Raw genomic sequence first — 25,423 nt, forward strand, 5'->3', positions numbered from 1 at the left:
AGTGCAGGAACCCCCAGACTTTCTGAGTTCACAGGCTGGATTTTCCCATTTCCATGTGCTGTTAGAGTGAGCAGACAGGGACATCCCAACAGCATGATGTCAGGCAATGACTTTGTCTGCCACAGAGCAATTGGCTGTGAAATGTCCTCATGTGAAGGCCAGGGCCTCCTACACCCAAAGAAAACGTGAACACTGTGGAGTGAGGCAGCCACAAAGAACTGGCTGTGGAGCATAGTTCAGGCTGCCAACTCATGGTGCAAATCAGAGCTGGAGAGATCCTGAGCCAGCTAATGCTACTGGCATAATGTCAGCACCCTCCTGTCAGCATAAAAAGGGTTTATCTTGTCTACATGTCCCAGTTCTGACATGCACTCAAACTGCCTCCTGCCTCTCTATTGGTTGGGTTAGCACCAGAGACCCTTCAGAGAGTGCTCTGCTTGGCATTCACAGGCTTTTGGTAATAACTCTTTGGATAGTATTGAATCTTCTTCCTTGGAGACTCAGCCAGAGAATGAAATCACCACTGCATGTTACTCCTTCTGAGGAAGGGCCAACATTGCAGATATCCCAACTATGAGCCAAAGCTGGCTCTACTTTTCCACTGCAGCCAGAAATGTGTGCTCAAGATGTAGATAAAGGTGAAAAGGCCAAGCCATCCTGATAGAACTTCCCTACAGCGTTGATAAACATAGTACTGAGCCTATGTAAAAATTATTTGGCCAGCAACCTTAGCATGCAATGCCAAAGTTAGTCAGCTTTATAGCACTCAAGTATCAAGACAACAGATGTGTGTATATGAGACTAGTGTGGCTGATGCTGTCAGGTGTCTAGATGTGTGTTTACAATTCAGCTCCAAAAGCTCCTGACAGAAGTAACAATTCCCTTACTCTTTCATTTACACCCCCTATTCTTCCATTTGCATTTTGTTTTGTTTGGTTTTTGGTTTGGTTTAGTTTGGTTCTATTTCAGAATATTAGGGAACCTGTCCCCTCTTCAAAGAAAACATTGGAAATTGCTCACTCAAGTGCTCTTGAAGGCTCTGCTCATCTTCCCAAACTTCCTTGTGGGTTCAGGATTTATGTAACCATTAGCAAGCACCAAATCATGATTGTCTTTCAGGAGCAAACAATGTTCTCTTGTATTTACTATTTATTACACTTGCAAAGTACCCTGACTTCTAGGATATCCATCCCTGGCAAATCTGCTATGTCTGCAAGGATATAGAGCATCCCTGGTGCCCCAGAGCACCTCCTCATGAGAGAGCAAGCTAATGCAGTGACCTCTTACTCTGTGGGACCAGCTATGTGGGGCTCTGGGCTGAAAGAACCTTGCATACTCCTTCAACAGCAACTACAGCTGCTGTCCTGTCAAGCAAAAGGTATATTAGGGTGTCTTGTGGCTTTGCTTGTTTGGAAGGGAAAATGGGATTTTGAGTTTTCAGAACAAATGAGAATGGTTTTTTGCCAAACCTGCTTATGAGGTGCCAGTGGCAGTGGTCCCATAAGGATGTCTTGAAAAGTTTTTGTGGCCTCTTTGAGATCCTATCAGATTCCTATAGGCAGATTTTCTAGGAAGTGATTCTGCAGTCTCCCCATGTACACGTGGCATACACAGACATGGTGGTGCAAAGTCACTGCCAGAGCACAGCTCCTCCTCTCCCCAATAGGCTCCTACACCGACATGCAGCTTCCAGCAAAGACAAGGATGTCAGTTCCTAACCATGTTAAAATAGTAATCTCTTCCCCCTCCCACCTTTCTGAAGGAGGTACGGGAGGTATTTTTAAAAGTAGCACTTGTTAACAGTTTTCAAGGATATCAGTTCAACTGCTTGGTTTGCTCTGCTGCTTTGTTTGGATTGCTTTTTTTAGAAAAAGATTATGTCAAAACTAGAAGAAAAATATCAACTGTAGAAGCAAGCTGGGTCATGGACAGTTGCACTACAAAGGACAAAAATGTGTTCAGCTCCCAGATCTGTTACCTCTATAGGTTCTTCTCTCTACACTGGCTTTCTTTTGATGGTTTATATTTGAAGTGTCCAGTGCTCTATCTTCTAGTGTTTTCTATTGATTTTGCTCTCTTATTCTATTCCTTTATTCTTCTGTAGGTATTTTCCTTCCATTGTGTTCCTCACTGATCTGAATGAGTTTCATGGGTTACAGCATCCCTGGCCTGCAGGGCAAAGTGGGTTATTTATGTCCATTGAATATCTACAGAATGAAAATTCATGTGCTCAGAATAACCTCTTGGATGAAGCACAGTAGCCCCAGATTTCTCTGAAACACAAATGTCGTGGCAGCTTGCAAGTTTCAGATTTAAAGCTGGAGTTGTCCTTTCCCAAAATGTAGCAGCGTTCAGATCTGCGATTATCTCTACATTGGCAGTATAAAAATAAGCGGGCAGGAAAATGAGTTTAATTTTGAAGTTCTTAAATAGTAGGAATGAAAAATATAGAAGTCTGTCCCTCCGTCTGCCATCATTGCTTTTCATTACCCTATTTTTGAATGAGGCCAACTTTCAGCCTAAAATATGAAATGAAGAGTAGATTTGAGAATGAGATAAGGAACTCATCCTTCTCACAAATGTCTCTTCTGTCTATGCTTCTGGTTGGCTTCCAGATTTAGTTTGGCTCTACCTCAGTCTCATGGGGTGGAGCCTCACACAACTTTGAATCCTGGCACTGTACATGTTTACATGTAGCCTATCCGTCTAGCTTCTTTTAGAGTTGGCGGAGTAAAATAAGCTCCTCCGGGGCGTGATTTGTCTTACTATGAGGCAGACTCTCACGTGAGGTACTTTGGAGGTGTGTCATACTTTGGGACCCATTTCTGGGAGAGAAAGTTTGGTGATTCAGTCCCAGTGTGGTGGTTTATATTCTGGGCATCCAGAATCTAAACCACCTGAGGAGTGGATGCTCGGAGGGAACCGAGCACTGGGTATCTGCATATGGACTCATTTGTGTTTCCTCCATCTGTGTGGACTTCATGAAAGAGCTCTTGGCCTCTGCTTGGCAGTGCAGTAGTGCAGAGAAGAACAGGGTTCTGCTCTGCTAAACAACCCCAAAGCTGATGTCTGTGCCCCAGAGGGCACTCGTGTGCTAGCAATAAGGGTGGTGGGTGCATCTGAACTGGGGAAGGGCTCTCACCTAAACTCCTAAACTTACCAACAGTCTAGCTGGTGTTGTTGACACCAAGGCAAGGAGCAAGCTGGAGTGCAGCTTGCTGCACTAGGATAAACAATGGTGGGCAAGAAAAGCCTGGACAGCCCCTTCTCATGCTGGCAGGGCTATCTATGCTCTAGCAGTGCTCAAGCCAGTGAGACTGGAGCCTGCTGGAGAGAGGTGGGTGGGGGTGAGGGGACAGGCTGCCTGCAGGGAGCTATTGCAGGTATTTGTGTGGCTGTGCTGTCAAGTTACCAGGCCCTGTGAGGGGCAATGAGAGAGTAGGTTATTTTTGCCCACTAAAACCTGTCACCTCCATTGAAAATAAAACAAAAGGACAGAGGACTGCTAGAAAATTAAAAAACTGTCTTCACTTCTCACTCCAGGTCGCTACCCACAGCAAAACAAGGGCACCTACATTCCAATCCCAGTAGGCAGTGCACTAAAACCTGGTCAGTGGGGAGCGAAGGTTATCCACAGGGAAAACAACTCCATTCGACTGTCCATCATGTCCTCTGCCACCTGCATCATCGGCAAGTTTCGCTTGTATGTTGCTGTCTTGACTCCCTATGGCATCCTTCGGACACGCAGGAATTCAGCGACCGACACCTACATCTTGTTCAATCCCTGGTGCCAGCGTAAGTACCTGCTCAAAGGCTTGCACTTTGTGCTGCTGGACTCATCAGGTTTTAGGTGGGTTGGTCCAGGAATGGGGGCGTGGTACCAAGGAGGTTGGAGACATGTCAGTTTGGGTCTGGAAAATTTACAGGAACTCCGCCAAAAGTCAAGTCTTTCAGGCTGGGGAATAGCGCTGTGTGAGGAGGGTTCCAGGCTGGAAACCAATGACTTCATTTTGTCTAAATTCTGCAGTTTTATGAGGCCAAGACTGTGTTTGCCAGCTCAGGCTCCGTTTCTCATAGTAAACACACTCTGAGGCTTTACTCTGACTTGAATAGGCAACACTGAGAGTCTCCAGTGTGCCTGTGTGTGCCTTAAACAAGTCAATATAAGCATATTTTTTTCCAGGATTTGGTGTGGAGCAGGATGTGGTGGCCTCACATACTCTGTTGTCTTACATTGCTAATTGCCACATTTGGGAACTGAACACCTGAAGTCAAAATATTGCAGGAATTCAATGGGAGCTGCTGTTCCTGCACAGGCTGGGTGGAGTCAGCTTGCTGTGGGTTCACTGATGGTGCCTTCCTGCTGCTACATGACATTTGCCCTTATAACTTCCCTTTTAGTGGTGACTAATTAGCAACGGTGCTCTCTCTGAGGAACAAAACATTTTGCAAATGAGCCTTTTTTTTATAATACAGTGGGTTGAAGAACAATTTTTTTTTTTATCTCTCAGGATCCTTGGAAGAAATCAGGCTTTATGCTGTCAGGGTTGTACTTTACCCAATGAACTCTGTGTCTGGCTTTCAGGAGAGGGCAAGGAGGATCAGTGGCTCAGCCTTCTGACAGGGTGTAGCACTGTCTTAGATTCCGCCACATGCAAGGCTCCAAATCACATGTATTGCAGTACATTTAGGTCACCAGCTAGCTTCAATATTCTTCTGCTACCCTTCCTTCATCTTTCCATTTTTTTACCACAGTATTTGCATCAAATAATCCTGTACCAAAGAAGGGCCCTCCTACCAAGTGACAAGTAAGTTTAGCATTATTAGTAGAGCCCATTATTCAGCTGCACTGCTGTCAGTACATGGAATGATTTGTGCTGGGTTCATTACTTGCCCCTAGTCCAAGGGAATATAAGCAATGATTAGCTTATGCATTATTTAAGAAGATATAGATTAATGCTGAATAAAGAGGAGTTAGTTAAGTGGGAATAGGAGGGAAGGGCAGGGCTGAAGGCCCTGCCACACTGTGAGATACTTCTGAAAGCAGTGTGAGGTACCTCAGAGCAGTGTGCGAACAGTTTGTTCTGGAGGGTGGGCAACAGAAAGAGAGGAAACATTGCCAAAGCTATGATCCACTGTGAGCAGACAAAACTTCTCAAGGTTTGTTTTGGCATCATCAGACTCACAGCTTCAGTCAGGGAAGGTAGAAAGCTCTACCTAAAGTTAGAACACTACTTGGTTTTAGTCCTGGGTGTTCTAACAGCCAGCACAGTGATGCTGCGGTGGCTCAGCACATCTTTGGAAAGGTATAAACCCAAGGGAAAATCTTTTTAAATTGCCTCAGTTTGCCTTGTGATTAGCAGACAACCAGCCAGGACTGCATGCAGTCCTAATGTGGAGGCAAGAAGTGATGTGGGGGGGTTGCCTACCCTACTGTGGTGTGACTGGGACCACACAGGCTGATGTGAGTTGTTAGTCAGAGGAAAAAAGGGAAAATCAATCCCTACTTCACACCTCCTTGCCCAGTAACTCTATGTGCAGACTGATCCACCAATATTCATGGTATACAGACACTTTGCTCTCCTGTGCCCACCCTCCCTCACACCTCAGCTGAATGAGTCCAAAAGCCAGCAAGATTAAAAACCACAACATGGGAGTAAACCCACAGGGAGCAAGACATACAGCAGTTGCCACCAGTGGCAGGCATTGGCAAGGCTGATGGAAAAAGTCTACCTTAGGAAAGCAAAAAAGATTTTCTGAGCAGCAAAGACATGTTGTGTGACCCTAGATCCAGGGCAGGCAACTTGGGGACCCCATTTCCCTCTGCAGCTTACATTTTCAGGTGTGTCTCAATGGCTTCAGGTCCTGTCCCTTGCTGACTACTGTGGTTTTCATTTCCTGCTTGTTTCATTTGGATTTGGATATATCCTCATTTCTTGTTCCTCTTTTACTCCTAGGTAGTTTGGGCTAATTGGCTCCTATATCTGTCTTTCCCTCCTCTCCTTTTGTTAGAAAATCAAGGACTGTTTCCACGTGCTTTATCCCCTGGCTGGAAAAGATTTTTCTGTGGAATGACAAAAGGGTAGAAAAACTGAGGCAGTTAAAGTGCAGAGAAAACAATAGTTTGAAAATTTTCTAGGCTTGTTTGCTGGTTTAATAGCTAAGCAGAAAAGCCTGAGTGAAAAGCCTCATTAAAAAGAGAGAAGAGTGATGCCAGGAATGCATGGGGATTGTTGTAGCAGGGAGCAGAGTGTTGGCTCTAGAGCCTGGTGCAGCTTTCCGACTCATCATCTCAGAGGAGCATCAATATGTCAGTATGAGCTTTTCTTTAAGACAGAGGCATTTGTGCCCTTTCTTATTACTCCTTTTGTCACTATAGTTCAGTTTTGACATATTTTCCCAGGCAGGCTTGTTTTTTTTGTCCTGCTGCTTCAGAAGAAGTTTGAATACTTTACCAGTCAAGCTACAGAGTACTTTGCTTCCAGAATCATCATATGCTTTTATGTATTTCAATCCCTTTAGCTATATTTAAGGCTGATAACAAAGAATGCTTTAAAGACACAAGGCCAGATTCTCCAAAATTATATACACCAGCCCCAAACATCTGGGAATTCACCTAACTTGTAGATTGAAATTTCAGTTACTCAGGTGAAGTTTTAATTACTTAATAAGCAAGGTAAAGTCTGTGAGGAGAGGCAGCATCCTTTCTACAACCAGATGACATAGCTGGATAAAACAGATGTGCTTTTAAGCGTGCAGAGCTCTCTTCAGTTCTGGAACAGAAGATACAAATGGCAAGTAGTTAAGGATAACTTCTTGGAATTTAACTAAACTCTTGGCAATATCAGACTACATGAAAGCAGAGAAGAACTCCTTTGATCTGGATACTGTGAGTGCTTTACAAGGAGCTGTGAGCTCTTTCCAAGCAGGTGCTGAGTCCCTGCAACTTTCTGCTGGGGAACATTAAGTGCTTATCAGGAAAAGACCTTGTGCTGACTTCTGTGCCTCTCTCACAGGTGCAGGTGAATAGTATAGCTGAGTAAGTTGCAGACCCTGTGGGCTGAGGTGTGCATTTCACTTACCCAAGCCTCATGCAAGTGGATTACATTTAAACCATTTAATATGTTGCAGCTTTATTGGGTCAGCTGCATATTTCTTCTGCTTAAATGTTCTGATACAGTTTGAGGAGACTCTGGACTCATCTCACATGTTACCAGTCATCTAAATCTGGCCCAATAACTTTTATTACTTTTAATAATTTTATTACTTTTATAGGTAAATCTTAAATTTGATTGCTTGTGCCATAGATTCCACATGGGCAAAATTCACACAGAACTTCATCCTTCTGCTACATTAATGTAGGCAAGTACTAGAACTATTCGAGGCAACATACTGACCTTGATCCTGGGTAGAGTGTTTTTTGTAGATAACTGCATTTACCTCTTGCAGCTTGGGGTTTGTCACAGCACTGTCCTCTTCCCAACATGAGCCCTGTGGGTTCCAGTTGAGGCCCAGCCTCACATTCCTGGATTCCCTCAGGAGCACATTGAAGGGAGGCTGGGAGCTCAGGGCAAGCCTGGTGCTTCCACTTCCACCTGTCTGCTGGTGCTGCTGTGCTCAGCTGTCACTGTCTGCATGAAGAAATGGCTTTTCCAGCACCACAGGGTGGCTGTGCTGGGGTTAGCGTCCCTCCATGCTGGGTAAAACTCATTCCCTTTCCCAAATATAAAGGGTTACTCTGCACTCCTCATGTCTTTAGCAAGGGATTCCTCACCTGCAGTGCTGTCTTCACGTGAAGTGTATTTTCACCTTCCCCAACTTCAAACAGAGTAGCATGGAAGCTAATTTGCTTCTTTGTAGCATTGCTGGTGTCTCAGTAAATTCCCAGGATAAAAGAAGTGAGTAAAAAAACCTCTGAACTGCTAGAGAAAAAGAACAAACAAACCCAGCACATTTCTGTGGAATTCTTCTGTTTGTCAGATGTGAGCCTCTACTTGCAGAAAATAATTAGGATTTGCACTATGTAGAGCATGCTTAGCATCAAAGTAGTCACAAATGCCTCATATTTTTTTTCTAAACAGTCTCAAGGGTAGTGAAAGCTGTCAAAAATCAAAGCAGCTGGCTTCCCCATAAAACACAAAAGACCTTTTTACCTTATCAAAAACACAAATATTTAAAATAATCGACAGAGAAGTTAATCAATTTTCATCTGATTTAGCAAAGATCATGCAGTCTCAAAATAGCATAAGCATCTCAGTTGATACCAGCAAGATCAATGTTGGTATTTTTAATCCCCAAAAGAAAACAACAGCTGTCAAGAAGGCATATGCACACACTTCACTGAATGTGTAACTGCACAGAAGAAGGTGTGAATTCTCCTTCTTTAAATGAACTCTATGTACTATTTGTATAAACAGACTTTAATAAAATCCAGTGCTCAGTGAAAGAATGCAGATAATCGTTCAATGAGCAAATCAGGCAAATCCAGCCTAATGAAACAGAGCCTATATGATCTATAACACCTGCCATATTTTTAGTGGGATGTTATACAGAACTTGTTGGACCACAAAAAAAATCACGTAATATGCAGTTTCATAAGTGTATGAGAGTCCCTGCTTGCAGAAATGGCTGCAGCCTTTTCATTCACTCTCAAGTTTGAGCACTCTCTTTCACCTCATAGCCTCTGAATATAGCAAACCCATGATCATCCACTTTGTACACAGCTGCAGCTTTTCACTGCCTTAGGTCATGGGTAGTGAAAAGCTTACAAACTTCTTAATGGCCCTGCCTTTAGAAGGCAGTGAATACCACCCTGCCAAATAACAAGAGTTGGTCTCAGACCTGTCTACCTTAGATAAAACTCCGTGGAACCTGCTGTTCCTCTGCTTGCTCCAAGTTGTACTTAGTCATCAGGGCCTGGACAGCAACTGCCATAAAGCATAACAGCAAGCACTGATCTCCTCAAATGCAATACAGTCTCCTTGTATTTAACCCCTGCTTCTCTAGCATCTTTTTTTTTTTAAATTTTTTTAAGTTTCTTAATTTTAATTTTTTTTTATTTTTTAAATAATTTTATTTTTTAAAATTTTGTAATATTTTTAATTTTTAAAAATATTTGTAATTATTTTTATTTTGCAATTTTTAAATTTTTAGAATTATTTTACAATTTTTAAAAATTTTTAATTTTAATTTATTTTATTTTATTTTTAAATTTTAAAATTTCTTAATATTTTTAATTATTTTTTTATTTTTTAAATGTATTTTTAGTTTTTGTTTTAATTTTATTTTTAATTTATTTTATTTTATTTATTTTTAATTAATTTTTACAATTTTTTTTAAATTGTTGTTGTTGTTGTTGTTGTTTTGTGGGCTCAGGTTTTAGCTTATTTTTGGCCAAATTGCAGATTCATGGAGAAATGAAGAAGCTTTTGAGGATGAGGTTTACATGAAAGTGCAAATCTGATTTGCATTTCAACAAAACAGAACAAATCAGTAGGCTTTTAAAAGTCAAATGATCCTCTAGTAATTTGTAATGGGGTGCTGAAGAAATCTACTATGACAGTAGTGAGTGTAGTTTTGTACTTGCTCATATCAAACTGTTGGAAATTTCCTTCAATTTGCTATCTGGAACCACAGTACTGATTTCCTCAAATTAATTAATTTCCATGCTATTAAATGTTAACGTGTATATTTTAGTCTCAAAATACAAGCATTGGCACAGGAAAGAAATTTTCAACTATTCTAGAATCTCAGCATCACAGCTGGCTTCATACTTACCTGTGAATGTCTGAATGGTTTCTTGTCATTCAGGGTTCCTTATGAACGTTAATAATGAGTTATTTACATATGTAAATCATATTTGCAAGACAAGTGTGTATGCATATGCTCTTGATTTTTGATATAAGTTCAGTCTAGAATGTACCTTTTGTATATGTTTTGATAAAGTCTTCATGCAATTACTTCTAGTTCTCACTTAGACACTTGTGAATATGAATTTCTCCTCGTATTACCTGGTCAGTCAAGCTATGTGGGGAAGGGATACTCCAGTCAATAACTAATGCACAGAAAAGGCAATCAAACCTTTCTCTCAATAAGTTATAAAAACTGTATTCCATTTTTTTAATGCACTACTACAGATTTTTCTTTAGATCTCTTGACCTGAGCTGTTTTCCATTAACATTAGTAGGTTTGAAATTGTTCTTTGATCTGTTTGTATAGATGTAGAATTGCGTCATGGTGCTCCAACTTTTAAATTAGTTGCACACACTAATCATAAAATTCTTGATGAGATGTGACATTTTAATCATACTTTACAGAGCCCTGAGAAAACTGGCAGGAGTTGTCAGCCAGCACTTTTCCATCTTGCATGTTTTTAATTTGTATATCATATTCCTAACTAGGATGGCCACCTCCTTACCCTTGTACTCTGTTGAAGCAAGTAATGTTTTGTTTGATGCAAGAGGGGTACTTTTCACCAAAGATTAATGTATTATATGCTAAGATGTTTTATCTGTCCTATGTGAAAATTAGGCAGTTGTACTAATATTTTTTTGGTAAACTAATGCAGTGGATGCTGTGTACCTGGATGATGAGAAAGAAAGGGAAGAATATGTCCTGAATGATGTTGGTATTGTATTCCATGGAAACGTTGAAGATGTAAAATCAAGAAGCTGGAGTTATGGGCAGGTGAGCTGTTTAGATCTCCTCTGGATGCTCCCAGTAGGACAGCAAATGATTTTAATTGACACCAGACTGTGGCTGAGACTGTGGGCTCTGGAATGCATTATTGGTTTCTCCTTCAGAAAGATAAGGGGTATCATTTTAAAATTGCATGAAGTGGGTATATGCCTAATCCAGAAAAGCAATACTATAATAGCTGATATTTAAAGACCTTGTTTCAGGGGCATATTTCAGATACTAAGAAGCTGCCTGTTGGAAGTTATAATCATTAGCTGAGGTTTCCACAGGGCAGAGGTATTTCTGCTGCTGCATTATTGTTGCTTCAGGATCAAATCAATTTATGAAAGGTAGAGTTGTTTTTTTGGCTTTTTTTCATTTTTTGACAACAGGTTGTATTGCTTTTTGATTTTTCTTTTTAGCTTTAGCAACTTGGTGGAAATAATTCTGTTCTTCTTGGGGATCAGATAGTCACAAGGTTCCCATGACAAAGTAGTATTTAATTCCAAAGTTTTAAATTCTCTCTCCCTTTTCTGCCTGGGCTTGATATCATCAGTCTCCAGTGGTCTCTTGCAGTCTGGGGAAGACACCCTTCACCAGGCTGGAGTGGGGTATTGGTGGGCCTTCAATAACACAGAATCATAGAATAATTTGAGTTGGAAGGGATTTTTAAAGATCATCTGTTTCCACCACCCCACCATGGACACGAACACCTTCCATTAGACCAGGTGCTCAGATTCCTGTTCAGCCTGGCCTGGAACACTTCCAGGGATGGACCACCCACAGCTTCTCTGGGTAGCCTGTTCCAGAAATTTACCACCATCATTGAAAAAAACTTCTCCTTTATATGTAATCAAAACCAACCCTCTTTTAGTTTAAAACCACTACCCCTTGTTTCAGACTTTTTACTTGCCTATTTTACCTCAACTTTCTCGTAAGAGCTACCCAGCCTAAAAATCCCCATGGGATGGAAGAATTAATTTATTGTGTTAGAATGGGAAAAAGGCATTGCCAAGCACAACTGAAATTGTAGCAAAGCTATAACCCTAGCTGTCACTCAGAGGGGCTCCAATACATAGATATTGGACATGGTGAATTTGTCTCATCTCATCTGTTGATTTTTACAACAGCACAATTAAGAAGGTATTTCCTTACTACTGTGGTGATGGAACCATTCAGTTTTTGTGGTATCTCCCTAGCACAGCCTAGCAGAAGGGTCCTTACAATTTGCTTTCTCTCCCTCAGCTAAATACCACCTCAAAGCTTGAGCAGGATGGATTGCCAGTGTGCTTGCCCTGGAGAGCTCTTTGAACTCACATCTCTCTTTTTTCCTAATTTAAGGGTACAATTTCATCTTTTTTTCCCTGTGGCAGCACTGCATTAGGGAGTTCCTGCCTCTGCACCATTCCTTTGGTTGTGTCAGTGCCGTTGTTTGCAGGGTCTGACTGGTTTCCTGACTGTGACAAAAACAACCCATAAATAAGGAGCGGTGAAGAAATTCTATAAACTGCTGGTGCCTCTGATATAAGAGATGTGGAACCAGCTCCTGAGGCCAAAGCTGGGCTTGCATGTAAGCTGACCAAAAATGCCCCCTCCTGGCCCTTCTTTCCCCCTGCAAGCACTTGTGCAGCCATGCAGTGACTCAGACTGGAGAGCTGATCTAGCTGAATAAGCATCTCCTTGATTTTTTTAATTTTTTTTTCCCTGTGTAATTTCTTGGGTTTGCTCTGTTCCTAGATTTGGGATTCACTCCATGACAGATGTAAGGGGGAGGGAGAGAGGGGAATAAGCAGCTGGAGGTGGAAGATGCTGCTTAAACCAGATACTGGATTTATGTCCTAAGATGCTAAATTTATGGCCTATGGTGGCTTGGTCTGAGGTGTTTATGTTCTGGGATTCTGGCATCTTCCTGACACAAATACCAGCCTTCCTCGAGAAACTGCATTATTTATTTGGTTTTGCTAGGAGGTAGTTCTGCCTGGGAGCTTAGGGCCATTCCACAGTCCTTAGTCATGTACTTTGGAAATGGAAATTCCTGTGTTGGTTGAAATCAGAGGACCTGATTTTCACCCCGTGCTGTGGTGCATCTTTTGCTATTGGTTGCCCATGTGAAAGCTGAGTGTGGCAGATGCATCTCAACAGGCCCAAGCTAAGAGCTTTAATGGAATTAATTATTTTGTAGGGGTTTAACAGACATGCCAATCTTCAAAGGAACAGAAAAATATTCTTCTGGTTCCCTTGCTTTCAGTGAAAGGGAGGAGAGTGTGCTCCTGATCTTACCCTGTCCATTTCCAACCATTAAAGACACATTTTTGGCAATCCTAGATGTTAAAAACAGCATCATTTCTGTGAGTAAAAGCACTAGCAGAAAGGCCTATATTATGATATATCATACAATTATGCTTTTTATATTTATGATATATAGCCCTTTACCACATGTAAGTAAAAAGCACAAGGCCACACAGAGTCAAAGAGGTGAAAGGTACATGTTCATATACAAAAATGCAGATAGACTAGTGCATGGTAATGTTCTTAAGCTAAAAAGTTACTTAGGACAGTGACAGCTGGAAGCTTTAATCCATGTTGTGAATTAAAAAGGAGCATAGAGTTCAAAACTGGTTGGAGATGGTTTTCAAATCTGTTGTCTGTAATGAGAAGCATCAGCACGAGAGAAAAAAAGGCAAGAAATGTGGACAGAGGAAGAGAAAAACCCAGAACAGTTGAAACATGGCTGCAATGAATGAGGATGGAGGTGTTCCTTGTAACATGACTGTGATCCCTCCTAAGAAAGTGCAAAAGGCAGTCACTCAGAAAATTCCATGGAGGATCCAGGGGAAATTTGGCTTTGGAAGAAATCTAGGCACATAGGAATTCTCTAGCTGAAAAATGTCAGAAGTTGGATGCTATATCTATCATTTAATGTTGACTTTGGTTTTGTGCGAAGAAGAAATGAAAACAAGTGAACATAGAGTTCCGTTGCCATCATGGCTTCTCTCAAGTCCACACATTGATCTGCTTGAGCCTGGAAACCCAAAAAACTGTGCCCATGTAATTCTACAGCACATGCATTTGGTCAGGTCAGACCACAGGCAACATGAGATCACATCTCAGCCTGCAACTGACTGTGAGAAACACAGCCTCAAGTCAACCAGTGCAAAAAGTGATACAGCCTCTTTCCTTTGGTTTAAATGGAAGGTCATCTATTGGAAACAGTTTAGCATGCAGGTGGATGCCCAGGACAGCTACATGTGCTGCTCTGTAACACAAGGCATGTCTCTGTGCACTTCACCTGGGTGCTTTCTCGTGCCTTATTTTCCACCTGCATTTTTTCCCAGGTGGTTATACCACAGTTCCTTCCTCCTGAAAAAGGTTTATTTTCATTTCAGCTTCAATGGAACAGACAGGGACTGTGTCTGAATCAGGTTCACCCAACTGTTCTAGCTGCCCTGCCTACTATTTCTCTGGCTCCTCTGATATTTCAGAGATGTTAAGCCTTATAACTGCTATTTTTCTATTCCACTTCCCTCTAGGTAGGATTTTCTTGCCAAGAATGAGGGCAGAAAACTGATTTAATTTGATTAATTATTTTTAAAATTCCTTAATAGTCAAGAAGGGCAAAACTGGCCTTAGCATTAAGGCTACTCTGCATCCTACACTACTCCAAAGTGTAAGCCCTTGCAGCTTGTCCTCTCTTCCCTGTTGATCCAGCTATTTCACTAGCATTCATGTCACTTTGTAAATGCTAAGGTGGAAGGCAACAACCCTGATAGCTATTTATTTCCTCTTTATTCTTTCTGTATACACTGGCAAGATTGACAGTGTCTCATAAACTGTAGATAAGAAAAGTTTAATTTGCAGGGTAAACCTCTTAGTGATCTAACCCAGGCCTGATTAATTGAAGTGCAGATAGCAGATTTTGATCCTGGTAAAAGATTGTTGGGCCAGACTAGAAGAAAAGTGAATTTGAGCCCGGAATGACAGCTGCAAGGGCCCAGAGTTTACATTTTCTGTTGCAAGGATTTTCCTTGGGAAAAAGGTTCTCCACAGCACAGTTATTCACCTGACATTATTTGCATCACATCCCAGTAGAGAGTACTGGGATATGCAATTATTCAGCTTCCCAGTAATGACAAAATACTAGTAGTAGGTCTCTGAGAAACACTGATCCTTGTTTCCCTATTCCCAAACACCATTAATTCGGTTTTGCTCAGACTGTAAAGTGATCACTAGTGAATATCTGCTCCAGAGAAAGTAATTCAGTGCAAGTGTGGGTGATGATAAGAGAGATGTGCTGCCTTGGAGGATGCTTGCTGAAAAGGATCCATATGGCAGTGGTATCCTCAAGGCAGAAGCAAAGGACTTCGATTGGCCAGGAAATGGCTGAAGATGGTGAAACACGATCGTGCTTCCCCTTTCTTGGTTTATGCCAGAGCTCAGTGTCTAGGATGTCACTTCTATCCCTCCCATCTTCCCTGCTGTATCAGCAGCAGTCTTTACTCTTTGGGGCTTCCTTTTCAGCTCTCTGACCTCACTCTTCATTCTCCTCTCCCCAGACTGCCAAAGCAGCAGTTTGATCTGGGGTCTTTCTCACTTTCTTCAGGAGGTGAAATTCAGGACGGCCTTATCTGCCAAGGATCCCTAAACCAGGCTGTTGAGAGTTAGGAAATCAATCCAGCTCTAGTAGCAGCTTGAGAGCAAAAATCCTATTAGCATGAATCATATCTTTCAGGATGAAAGCATAGAACATAAAACCTAACACCATGAAGTTTCTGTCACAGCCTTGAATGTTAATATAAGTTTGTGTATCTAGAAGGTATTTGTTTTATTATTGTGCATTTCCTGTCTGCTGCCATTTTCCAGAGGAGAGAGGTATTTTCCTTTGTTATGCAGTTTCTTCTGAGGAAAATGAAATACATAGCAGGGCAAGTTCTGTGACAAATGGTTTCTGGTCTATTTAGACACCTCTGCCCTCAATTCATTCTTGTACTTGTTCATGCTAGATTGAAAAAAATGTACCTTTTCACTCTATTTTTGGAGAAGACTGCTTTAGGTCACTTGGTATTTTTGATGTCTAAATTTTTTAGACCAGGATTAATCTATATAATAAGCTTTTGGTTTGTCAATTTTAAACAGATTTAAAAAATAACTTTGAAATATAAGTGTCTTCAAATTACCACTGGCAAACCACTTATTGTTCAAGTTCTCAGCAATGCACTGGCTGTATCAGAGAAGCCCTGGAATTAGCAGGTCTGGAATCTGTGAAGGACATAAAGTCCTTTGCAAGTAGACAAGCTTCTTGTAGTTATTATTATATACCCTCCTATTATATACTTGTTAGCACTTAAAATTTCATGTCCTGTCACAAAGTCTATGTTGTCATTTCAACCTTCTAGAAACTGGACTGAGATTGAATTGAAAATTACACTCTCTTCCCTCACAGACTCTCACATTTTTATTTTTTTTCCCACACATGGGTGATTATTCCAGAAGAAAATTTCTATTGTTAAACACAGAGCTTTGATGTGACCAGCTAATTTTGAAACTGAACAGCAATTACAACAACAGGGAAAAATAGCTTTGCCTGTTCTTTCCAGAATAAAAAGTGAGTCAATTTTTCCCCTGTGTCCCTTTTTATTTTCTTTTATCAAGTTTGAAGAAAACGTTCTGGATGCTTGCCTGTTCCTGATGGACAAGGCAGAACTGGAGCTCTCTGGTCGTGGAAACCCAATCAAAATCTGCCGTGTTGCCTCAGCAGTGGTAGGTAATGGATGCCTAATATGTGTCAGAAAGGACCCATAAATCAAAACTGTGCTGATTTAACTGTCCCTCTTGCCCTGACATGCTCTCTACAACACACAACAGATCAGTTGTCCATTCTGACAATTGTCCATTCTGGGGTCTGACATTTTATTTCTCTCCACTAAGGTTCAAGCAACTGCTGTTGGCTTATTGCCTTTTCCTGAGAATTGTGCCTCACTGGTGGGAAAGCCACTTTTAGACATTTCACTCCAGGCATAAGTGATTCTTATGTGACAATGTGCTCATTTTCCAGTAGCTAATATAATTGAGAAAGCCTTTTCTGCTATGGATAATAAAGTGGCATGATGGGTGGAATTTTGGATGGGGACCAGAGGGACTTTATGTGGACTCCAGCACTAACCTCAATGGAGTCTTAGAACACTGCAATGGTGTTTGTTGTTGTGTCTGATCCAAGCCCCAATGACCTAATCCAGCTGAGAACAGTCATATAAGTGGGCTGCTTTGACCCCAGAGGGAAACACTGTGGGAACTGTCCTCTTTAACATGAGGTCCACAAAACATACCCCAGTCAGAATGAAAGTACCTAAAATAACTGAGGAGACTATCCAGACCTCCATTCTTTCCAGTTGCCAGGCACCAGGAATCATGCTATGGGTGCAAGAACAGTCCCATCCCTAATATTCAAGATGCTAGACTCATCCAGGTTGTGGAAGTCAGAGGCTGAGTCCTCTCTTTTGCCTTATTAGAGGTCTGAACTGGTGCTTTCTGCTTCCCAGAATAAGACTCTAGTCACTGAGCTGGAGTAATTAGATGTTCTCCTGAGCCAGCTACTAAAATAGACTGTCCACAAAACGTGGCTGCTGGAGATAGATGATCCTTTAACCCATTTGTTATAGAATTTGCCCAGGCTTTAAGAAAAGCAGCTCTTTGTCTTAGAAGACATTGAAGTGGAATCTCCAGCCTCTCAATCTTGCATGCTAAATAGAATAGCTTCAGCAAGAAGTATTGAGAACACCTCTGCTTCTCTTTGTCTTTTAACATTTTAGTTAGTTCTTTCACCCGAGAAATTAGAAATACAGCTTTGGACCTTTGGATAGAAGAAAGAATCAAATGTGGTTTCCTCATCCCTGAACTAGAAGATGCAAAAGTCCCTCATGTAAGGACTGTGAAAGTCCTCAGGACAGAATTGAACAAAGTTTATGAATCCAAATAGGGCTTGGATATTAGTTGGGTTTTGAGCCACTCAACATTTTAGAGAAATGGAGGAGTTCACCATTGGAAATCCAGGACTCAATAGACTTTAGGGCTGATCTGCAGAATTGGGCCATAACTGGGTAGAGGGTTTGGTCATTGAAATCTGGACCTGAGTAATAAGTGGGCAAGAGATGCTGAAATCCCACCTGTGTTACTTAACCTCATTCTTGATCAAGTTGAAATGTGGTAGAGTTGAGCTTGTCTGAAGATATGCTCCCCCCATGCTGGAATCCTTCTGAGGCTTTCTGGCACAGCAGAGCAGGTAGAGTCCCTCTCTTCTTCCACTCATTACAGTCAGAGCAGAGAGTGAAGATCATCATGTTGTCCTGTCCTTGAAGTGATTCTTTTCTTGGCGTGTTTCCTACACTGGTGAGATGGGCACAACCTCTTAACCCATTGGTTATGACTCTGAATACTTATCTCAGTTCAGTCCTAGAGTTCACAGGAAGTCGATTTTCTAATTATAAAAGAGTAGTTAATGCAGCCAAAAGCTTTTAAATGAGAATTGTGATTTATTTGGCTTGCGTGTAGCTGCTCCACATTAGCATAATTAAAAGGTACAGCATGAATGAGCTTTCTGCACAGCCTCAACTGGTTTGGTTCAAATTGCAGCTAGGAGATGTATTGCTCGTTAATGCCTATCAGTATAGCCATTAGTCAGCAAAATTCCTTGCTTTGTATAATCTTACCAGAGGAAAACTTACACAGCAAATTCCTTCTTGTTTTCATGTGGGCCAGACCAAAGAAATTAGTTTCTACTCTGAAAACAGTAGACTGGTTCTCCTCTCAATCTGTTGTAAATCAGGAGTGATTTTATTAAAATCTCTGGGCTGATTTGGACAGAAAAACAGATGATGGAAAGCATACAGCTTAATATTTCTGAGACTTGCCTACCAGTATAAAACTGATTGTGTTTATTAAAAATACACAACCATAAGCATGTTTAATGTTAATAAAAGTTATTAACTGGCAACATGGATACTCAGTGTGGTGATTTAATTTCAGATTTATTTTTAAGTGTTTGACCTTCATTCAGAATTGTTCAGTGATGGAGAATCCATGGCCCTTAACAAGATTGTCCTACTTATGCCCCTACCTTCATAATGAAACACTTCTCTCTTACTTTCTAGCCTAAACTTGGCTATATTCACTCTTTCTCATATTTTGGTTTGCTGAGTTAAAGAGCTTTTTGTTATTCAGGCTCTGACATCTCTAATGCTCATTTCCTTTGATTTTAGATTAACTCCAGGGATGATGACGGTGTGATTGCTGGATCCTGGAACAATTCGTACGATTATGGTGTTGCACCTTCAGCCTGGACGGGAAGTGTGGACATTCTCTTGGAGTACTACAGTTCTAAGCAACCTGTCCGATATGGCCAGTGCTGGGTTTTTGCTGGTGTCTTCAACACATGTAGGTATCAGTGAGAAAAGCTCCAAGCTGCTATGTGGCTCCTGCTTAACAGAGTTTTTAGGTAAAACTAACTAAAATACTTCCTTGCACTGTGCTGTTCAGGAGTAAATACTAGAGGTACTTAAAAATACATGGCTGAAATAGATGGTCTTTAAATAAACCTCTGGTGTGTCCTTCAGGTCAGCTGCTCTTCCACACAAATCTGTCAACTATTTATTGGTTCAGTGAAATGTACTCAGTGACTCACGAGGGTAAGGTTGTATGAAAGTTGAGTCCTTCAGCACAGTCCACATTTCTGTCATGAATTCTTAGACAGACTGCTTGTTGTCTAGACCTAAAACATTGAATAAATACTCAGTATGGGACATGTTTCTGCTCCAGAAAGGCCAAATCTTTACTTACCTACTGAGTATTGGTCCTAGGAAAATTGAGCTGCACTGTCCCTGCATCTGTTAACTGAGCACTGTTAACATTTTATGTAGAGTTCATGAACCAGAAGAATGGAGAAAATAAACAACGGCCTAGTTTATGAATTGTCTAGCACTACAAGGTTAAGTCTAAACACATTTGGTCAAACTAGAGTTCTAGTGTTGCAGTAAGCAGAATGTTGCACGTCATAAAAACCACTGGGGAAAGCAGCCTTGGATTAGTCCCCTATTTTGACTGTCTAGCACTTTCTAACAACATCATCTGCTAATGCACAGGCACACACTTTGTGGCCTCCTATGGAGTTGCTCAAACAGGTCCATGTCCTTCCTATGCTGGGGACCCCAGAGCTGGAGGTAGCTCTCAGGGTAGGGTCTCAGCAGAGCAGAGGGACAGAATCCCCTCCCTTTCCCTGCTGACCACACTGCTTTAGATGCAGCCCAAGATGCTGTTGGCTTTCTGGGCTGTGAGTGCACACTGCCTGGTTATGTTGAGCTTCACACAATGGGTTTGAAAAAGTTCATGCAAATGTTTCTTATGGATGCAATTCCTTGCAGTGGATTCCATGGGCCACTTTGTCTTCTCTGCCCATTGCCTTATCTGGATTTCCCTAGATCACAGGCAGACGCACACACCAGTTCTCCCACCTTCCCCCCACACTTCCCCTGAATCACCACTATGCAGTAATTTGCCTGCAGGCCACTGTGAAACTGGGGCGATGCAGCAGAGCCTGGAGCCTGCTGTGTTAAAGGGAGAGGCGTATTTATCTGGGGCAAAACTTGCCTTGGTTTGCTGACTAAGTTAGTCAAGTCAGAGACCTGGCACTTTGCACTGCAAGTATAAAGTTTGTTGAGCATTATGAAACGCAAATATTGTCCAGTATTGGGTGATCTGATGATGGCCACTGACACATCCAGCTGCTGACCACTGCACAGGGGACAGTGAAGGTCCAAACAATCACGTGCAACTCTCAGGGTTGTTTTGAGGTGGTTTTGAGTCTCTCTCATCTGTCAATGTTTTATCATTGTGACCAGTCCAGCTTTCCAAGGTCACTATATTGTACACTCCAGATACTCATCTGTTAAAAATGCTAAAACATTCCAAAAAATGGTCATTAATCTTGAAATTGTCAGACAAATTATTTCCAATGAGCCCTGATGGCTCATGTGCTGGAAGCCTGGGAAGGCACTTGAATTAAGTTTAATCAATAGGTACATATGGTATTGGATGCATCCAGGTAATTTTTCATCCAGGAATTTGAAATGAATGTGCAGTGTTACACTTTATTGGGAGTCACAGTAGTGACAGTAATGAATATACAAAACCCAGCAGTAGCAGCAGGGCTGTTCAACTCTGCAGCATTGGAACTATTTTTAAATAGAATTTTCAATAAAAATCTTTTCCCTTAAAAAAACCCACAAACAACGCCCCAAAAATCCACCCCAAACCAAAAACCACTGCCACCACGACCACCAAAAAAACAACCAAAAAACTGAAAAAAAACCCAACAAAAAAATCTTTAAAAACTCAAAACCAACAACAACAACAACAAAAAACCAACCAAACAAACAAAAAAAAAACCCCAAAAAACCAAAACCAAAAAAACCCCACCAAAACCAAAAAAACCAAAACAAACCCTGTCAACCACCAAAAACCCCTCACACTCTGTTTTTTGCAGAACCATGTTGGCCCCTAAATTGAAAGCCAGGACCTTTTCCGGGCTGAGACAAAGATGTAATCTGGAGTAGCTGAGATGATGTGTCACCCCACAGACCCGTTCCCCTAGCCCGGGGATGTGCTCCATGCCTATTTATCTGCCAGACTATACAACAAACACAGAAGCCTGTTGGTGCACTGTTTCAGATTATGGACATAGCTGTAGCATTTCCAGAGTTTTTCCACATCTCTTAAATTTACCACTTGTCAAATGGTAAGAAGGGTCATCAGTGCTATTTTGTGATGGTGTGAGAGTGTGGGCTAGGGGCTATTTTTTTGATCCTTCTTTTAAGGTCTTAATGAAAGAAGGGACAATTGACTATAAAATGCTGTTACTTGGCAGGCAATATGAATTATGTAATGCATTTTATTCAGATTCTCAAACCTTGTCATTTCAGTTGCAAATAATGCAGCTTTTCCCCATTGTTAACAGTAATTTTCTACTTTATTCTTTGTGTCCTCCAGATCCTGTCTGACAGCAGACATCAAACAGAAAAACTCCAAATAAGATCTCCTTAAAAGGAGATACTTTCTATTAATTTTCTTTTTACCATAGTCTCATAATTCTCCCAAGTTACTGATGCTAAGAGACCTCATATATTGTGCATCTCTTGCAAGCTCAAACTTCTTTTCTTTTGTATCACATTTGGTCATACAGCTGACCCATTGCACCCAGATTTGACCTGAAATTCCACCATGTGGTTACTATGCAAAGCTGCTTTGAAACTATTAGTAATCAGATGCTTCAGTTATAACCCTTGTACCAATATTTGTCTTTAACACTCATAATTTTGGGACCAAATCAAATATTTAGCATGTGCAATATAAATCAGATAGAAGGAATTATTTGGGTTGATTTGACTGAGTTTTCCCATTTTGTTCTGGTAATTACTATTTCAGTCCTCTCACCCTGTCATCCATGAACGCAGTCTCCATATTTGTCCTTCTCATCACTCTTCTGTTTTTGCCACAGTTCTGAGATGCTTGGGGATACCTGCAAGACTCATTACCAACTATTCTTCTGCCCATGATAACAATGCCAATTTACGGATGGACTTCTTTCTGGATGACGAAGGAAAAGTGGACACCAGACTTACAAAAGATTCTGTGTGGTGAGTCCTCCTGGAAAATGCCTTTAATGTGTCAATGATCAAAGTCGTAAAAAACATGGCAATGTTTGTATTGTGTTTATTTCTCTGTGCATGGAAGAACACTGCTGGCTTATGTGAAACAGAATGAATAGATTGTTGGTAGGCTGACTAATATGAAGACTTGCAGTGTAAACAGGCAACCCCTGGGGAATCCTGCTGTTAATGTTCCCATACAGTGCTCATTTAAGCACCCTGGAGAGCTGGAATGGGCTTATGCTTCTTAGGGATCAGTTTTTCTAAAAATGGAAGAAGGTAGGATGAGCACTTCCATTCTTCTGGAGCCAAGGTCCAAGGGGTACCCCAATATCTGTGGAAAAACACCCTTTTTGATCTGCTTGTGCCCAGTTTCCATATTTGTAGACTGTTTTACATTGTGTGCACACAGTCATTGTTGCAAAGAGGTGCTTTCCAAAATAAACCCTGTTCAGCTGAAAAAGAAACAAGTCAAGGTATCATAAAAGATACTGAAATGCTATCACCAGATTTATAAAAAGGAAACTCCCTAGGGCCAAGAGGAGTTTACACATTCTTTTTGAGAAGGCAGTCCTCTAACTGGCTCTTCAAACTCCTACTGTCTTCTGCCTGACAGGAGAAGTGTAGCATATATTGATTATATGCTCTGTGTGGGATATTGGCCCTCAAGCCTCTCCTCCAAAATGAATGTGACCTCTACATTCCTAAATTCAGGAGATACTTGTCCTATTCAATGTTAATATACCTGACTTGTGTCAATGAGATCTTCAACTCATTAGCATAGCAGCTCATCAGCATGTTTCATTAATAACCTAGTCTCTGGAAGTCTTTGTATTAAAACTGCAATAAACCCACTATGTGGTGGAGGAAGTGACTGAACCTGTTGCTGTGACATCTTTTATGTGATTTCCATATTCAAGAGGAAATCTAAGGAAAGCAGGTTCATTTACATGTGATGCTTGTGTCACAGCAAGACAGAGTAGTTGAGACTAGAAGGGACCCTTGGAAGTCACCCAACCCTCCTGCTCAGAGCACCGTCAGCTAGAGAAGGTTGCTCAGGTCTGTGTCCAGTTGGGCTTCAAGTATCTCCAAGGATGGGCACCCCACTACTTCTCTAGGAAACTTGTGCCAGTGCTCAACCATTTTCACAGTAAGAAAAGTGTTTCCTGATCTTCACACAGATTTTTCTGTGTTTCAGTATGTGCCCATTGCTTCTTGTCCTGTCCTTGGGCTACTGAGAAGAGTCTGGCTCTGTGTTCTTTCCCTCAATTCCCTAACCAGGAATTTATACACATGATAAGATCCTACCCAGCCTTCCCATCTTCATACTGAACAGTCCCAGCTGCCTTAGTTTCTCCTTCTCCTTGTGTACAGTCTGCGTTGTATCAGCTATTCCTTCCAGTTTCTTTATCAGCAAACTTGCTGAGGGTACAGGTAGTCTCATAATCCAGGTAATAATGAAGCTGTTGAACAGTGTCAGACCCAGTATTGACCCCTGGAGTACACAACTAATGACTGAGCTCCAGCTAGGGTGATCACTACTGATCACAACCCTCTGATCCCAGCAATTCAGCCAGTTTTCAATGTATCTTGCTGTCCATTTGTCTAGTCTACACTTCAAAGGTTTGTCCGTGAGGATGTTCTAGGAGATGACACTAAAGTCAAAAGGACCAACCCCCATGTAGGTCTCCCCTTTGTCCTTTCAGTCGCTTGTTTAATCAGAAAAGGCTCTGAGGTTTGGCAGGCACAGCTGGCTGCTTGTAAATCCATGCTGACTACTGCCAATCACCTAGTCCTTAATAAGTTTGGAAATGTTTTCCAGAAGAACTTGCTCTATAACCTTCCTAGACATCAAAGGGAAGCTGACAAGTCTCTCTCTCCCTGGATACTCCTCTCTCTTGAAGAGTAGAGCAGTATTTAATTTCCTCCAGTCTGCAGGAACTTCCTCCAATTACCATGGTCTTTTGAAGATAGATATGATTGGTTTTACAGTGACATTGGCAAGCTCCCTCGGCATTTTTGATGAGATTACCTCATATTTTCCATCAGATCCATTGGATTTGTGTGTGTTCAGTTTGTTTAACTGTTCTCTATCTTGTTACTTGTCTAGTTTTCAATGTTCCAAACCTCCACACTGGTTTCATGGGCTGTGATTCCTGAGGGCAAATCTTAGCAGTAAAAAGCAAGGTAGAGAAAACATTGAATGCCTTCTCCTAATCCTTTGTCACCAGGTTGCCTGCTGTGTTCAACAGCAGAGCCACATTCTATGGGCTTCCTTTTGACACTGATTTGCTTGCATTTCCTGCTGCTCTACATGTCCCTCGACATACTTTGTTTGCCCTGTTCTGGCTTTCCTATACCTGTGCCTGCATGCTCAGACAGTGGCTCTGTTTTCCTCCTGGTCACCTGTCCCCACTCTCCCCCTCTTTCTTAAACACCACTTTTTTTATGTTTAATTGGAGTTTAATTGGGACTACCCTGTGGACTTGTGCCACTTTTGGTTGATTTCCTACACACAAGGATGGAGCATACTTAAGTCTGGAGGAGGTGACTCTTGAGTAACATCTACCTCTTGTGCATCCATCTTCTGCATCCATCCAGAACTGCCTCCCATGGTATTCTTCCAAGTAGGACCTTAAACATGTTAAAGACTACTCTCCTGTGATCCAGAGCCATGATCCTGCTATTTGCCTTGTTGACTCTGGTTAGTATCCTTGGGCAGTTTTTCTTGCTGTCTGTGAGACAGAAGGACTCAGCATATCTCATGGGGCTGATCCTTTTATGGCTCAGAGATCTGTAAAGGAGAAGTCTTCTGAAGCCTCCTCTGCCTATAAGATATGTGAAACAAGAGCCAGTGACTGGGAGCCTCAGTGCACAATCCATACACACCCAGCACTGGATCATTGTTATGCTTTACAATTTTCACTCTCATCCCTTCTTTCCTTCTCCTAACCTGATCTATGAAATACATCCCACCAACTTTTGACACTTCCTTTTACTTCCCTTTCTTTCACCCAGCTGTTTCCCATGACTTCTTAATTTAATCTCTTTTC

At 41.5% G+C, this 25,423-nt stretch overlaps 1 protein-coding gene across 4 annotated transcripts in view; it reads left to right on the plus strand.

Moving 5' to 3' along the window:
- F13A1 (coagulation factor XIII A chain) overlaps positions 1-25,423 on the plus strand; it is a 60,493-nt gene that overhangs the window by 16,208 nt on the left and 18,862 nt on the right. For all 4 annotated transcript variants that reach the window (XM_071452463.1, XM_071452471.1, XM_071452480.1 and 1 more), the window contains 5 exons: positions 3,544-3,795; positions 10,568-10,686; positions 16,327-16,434; positions 18,930-19,104; positions 22,220-22,358. In XM_071452463.1, the coding sequence (XP_071308564.1) occupies positions 3,544-3,795; positions 10,568-10,686; positions 16,327-16,434; positions 18,930-19,104; positions 22,220-22,358 (793 nt within the window). The remainder of the gene's footprint in view (positions 1-3,543; positions 3,796-10,567; positions 10,687-16,326; positions 16,435-18,929; positions 19,105-22,219; positions 22,359-25,423) is intronic.

This window comes from Agelaius tricolor, unplaced genomic scaffold (genome assembly GCF_023055355.1).
Source record: "Agelaius tricolor isolate 1412-34295 unplaced genomic scaffold, bAgeTri1.0.p SCAF_2, whole genome shotgun sequence".
Taxonomy (NCBI): Eukaryota; Metazoa; Chordata; class Aves; order Passeriformes; family Icteridae; genus Agelaius; species Agelaius tricolor.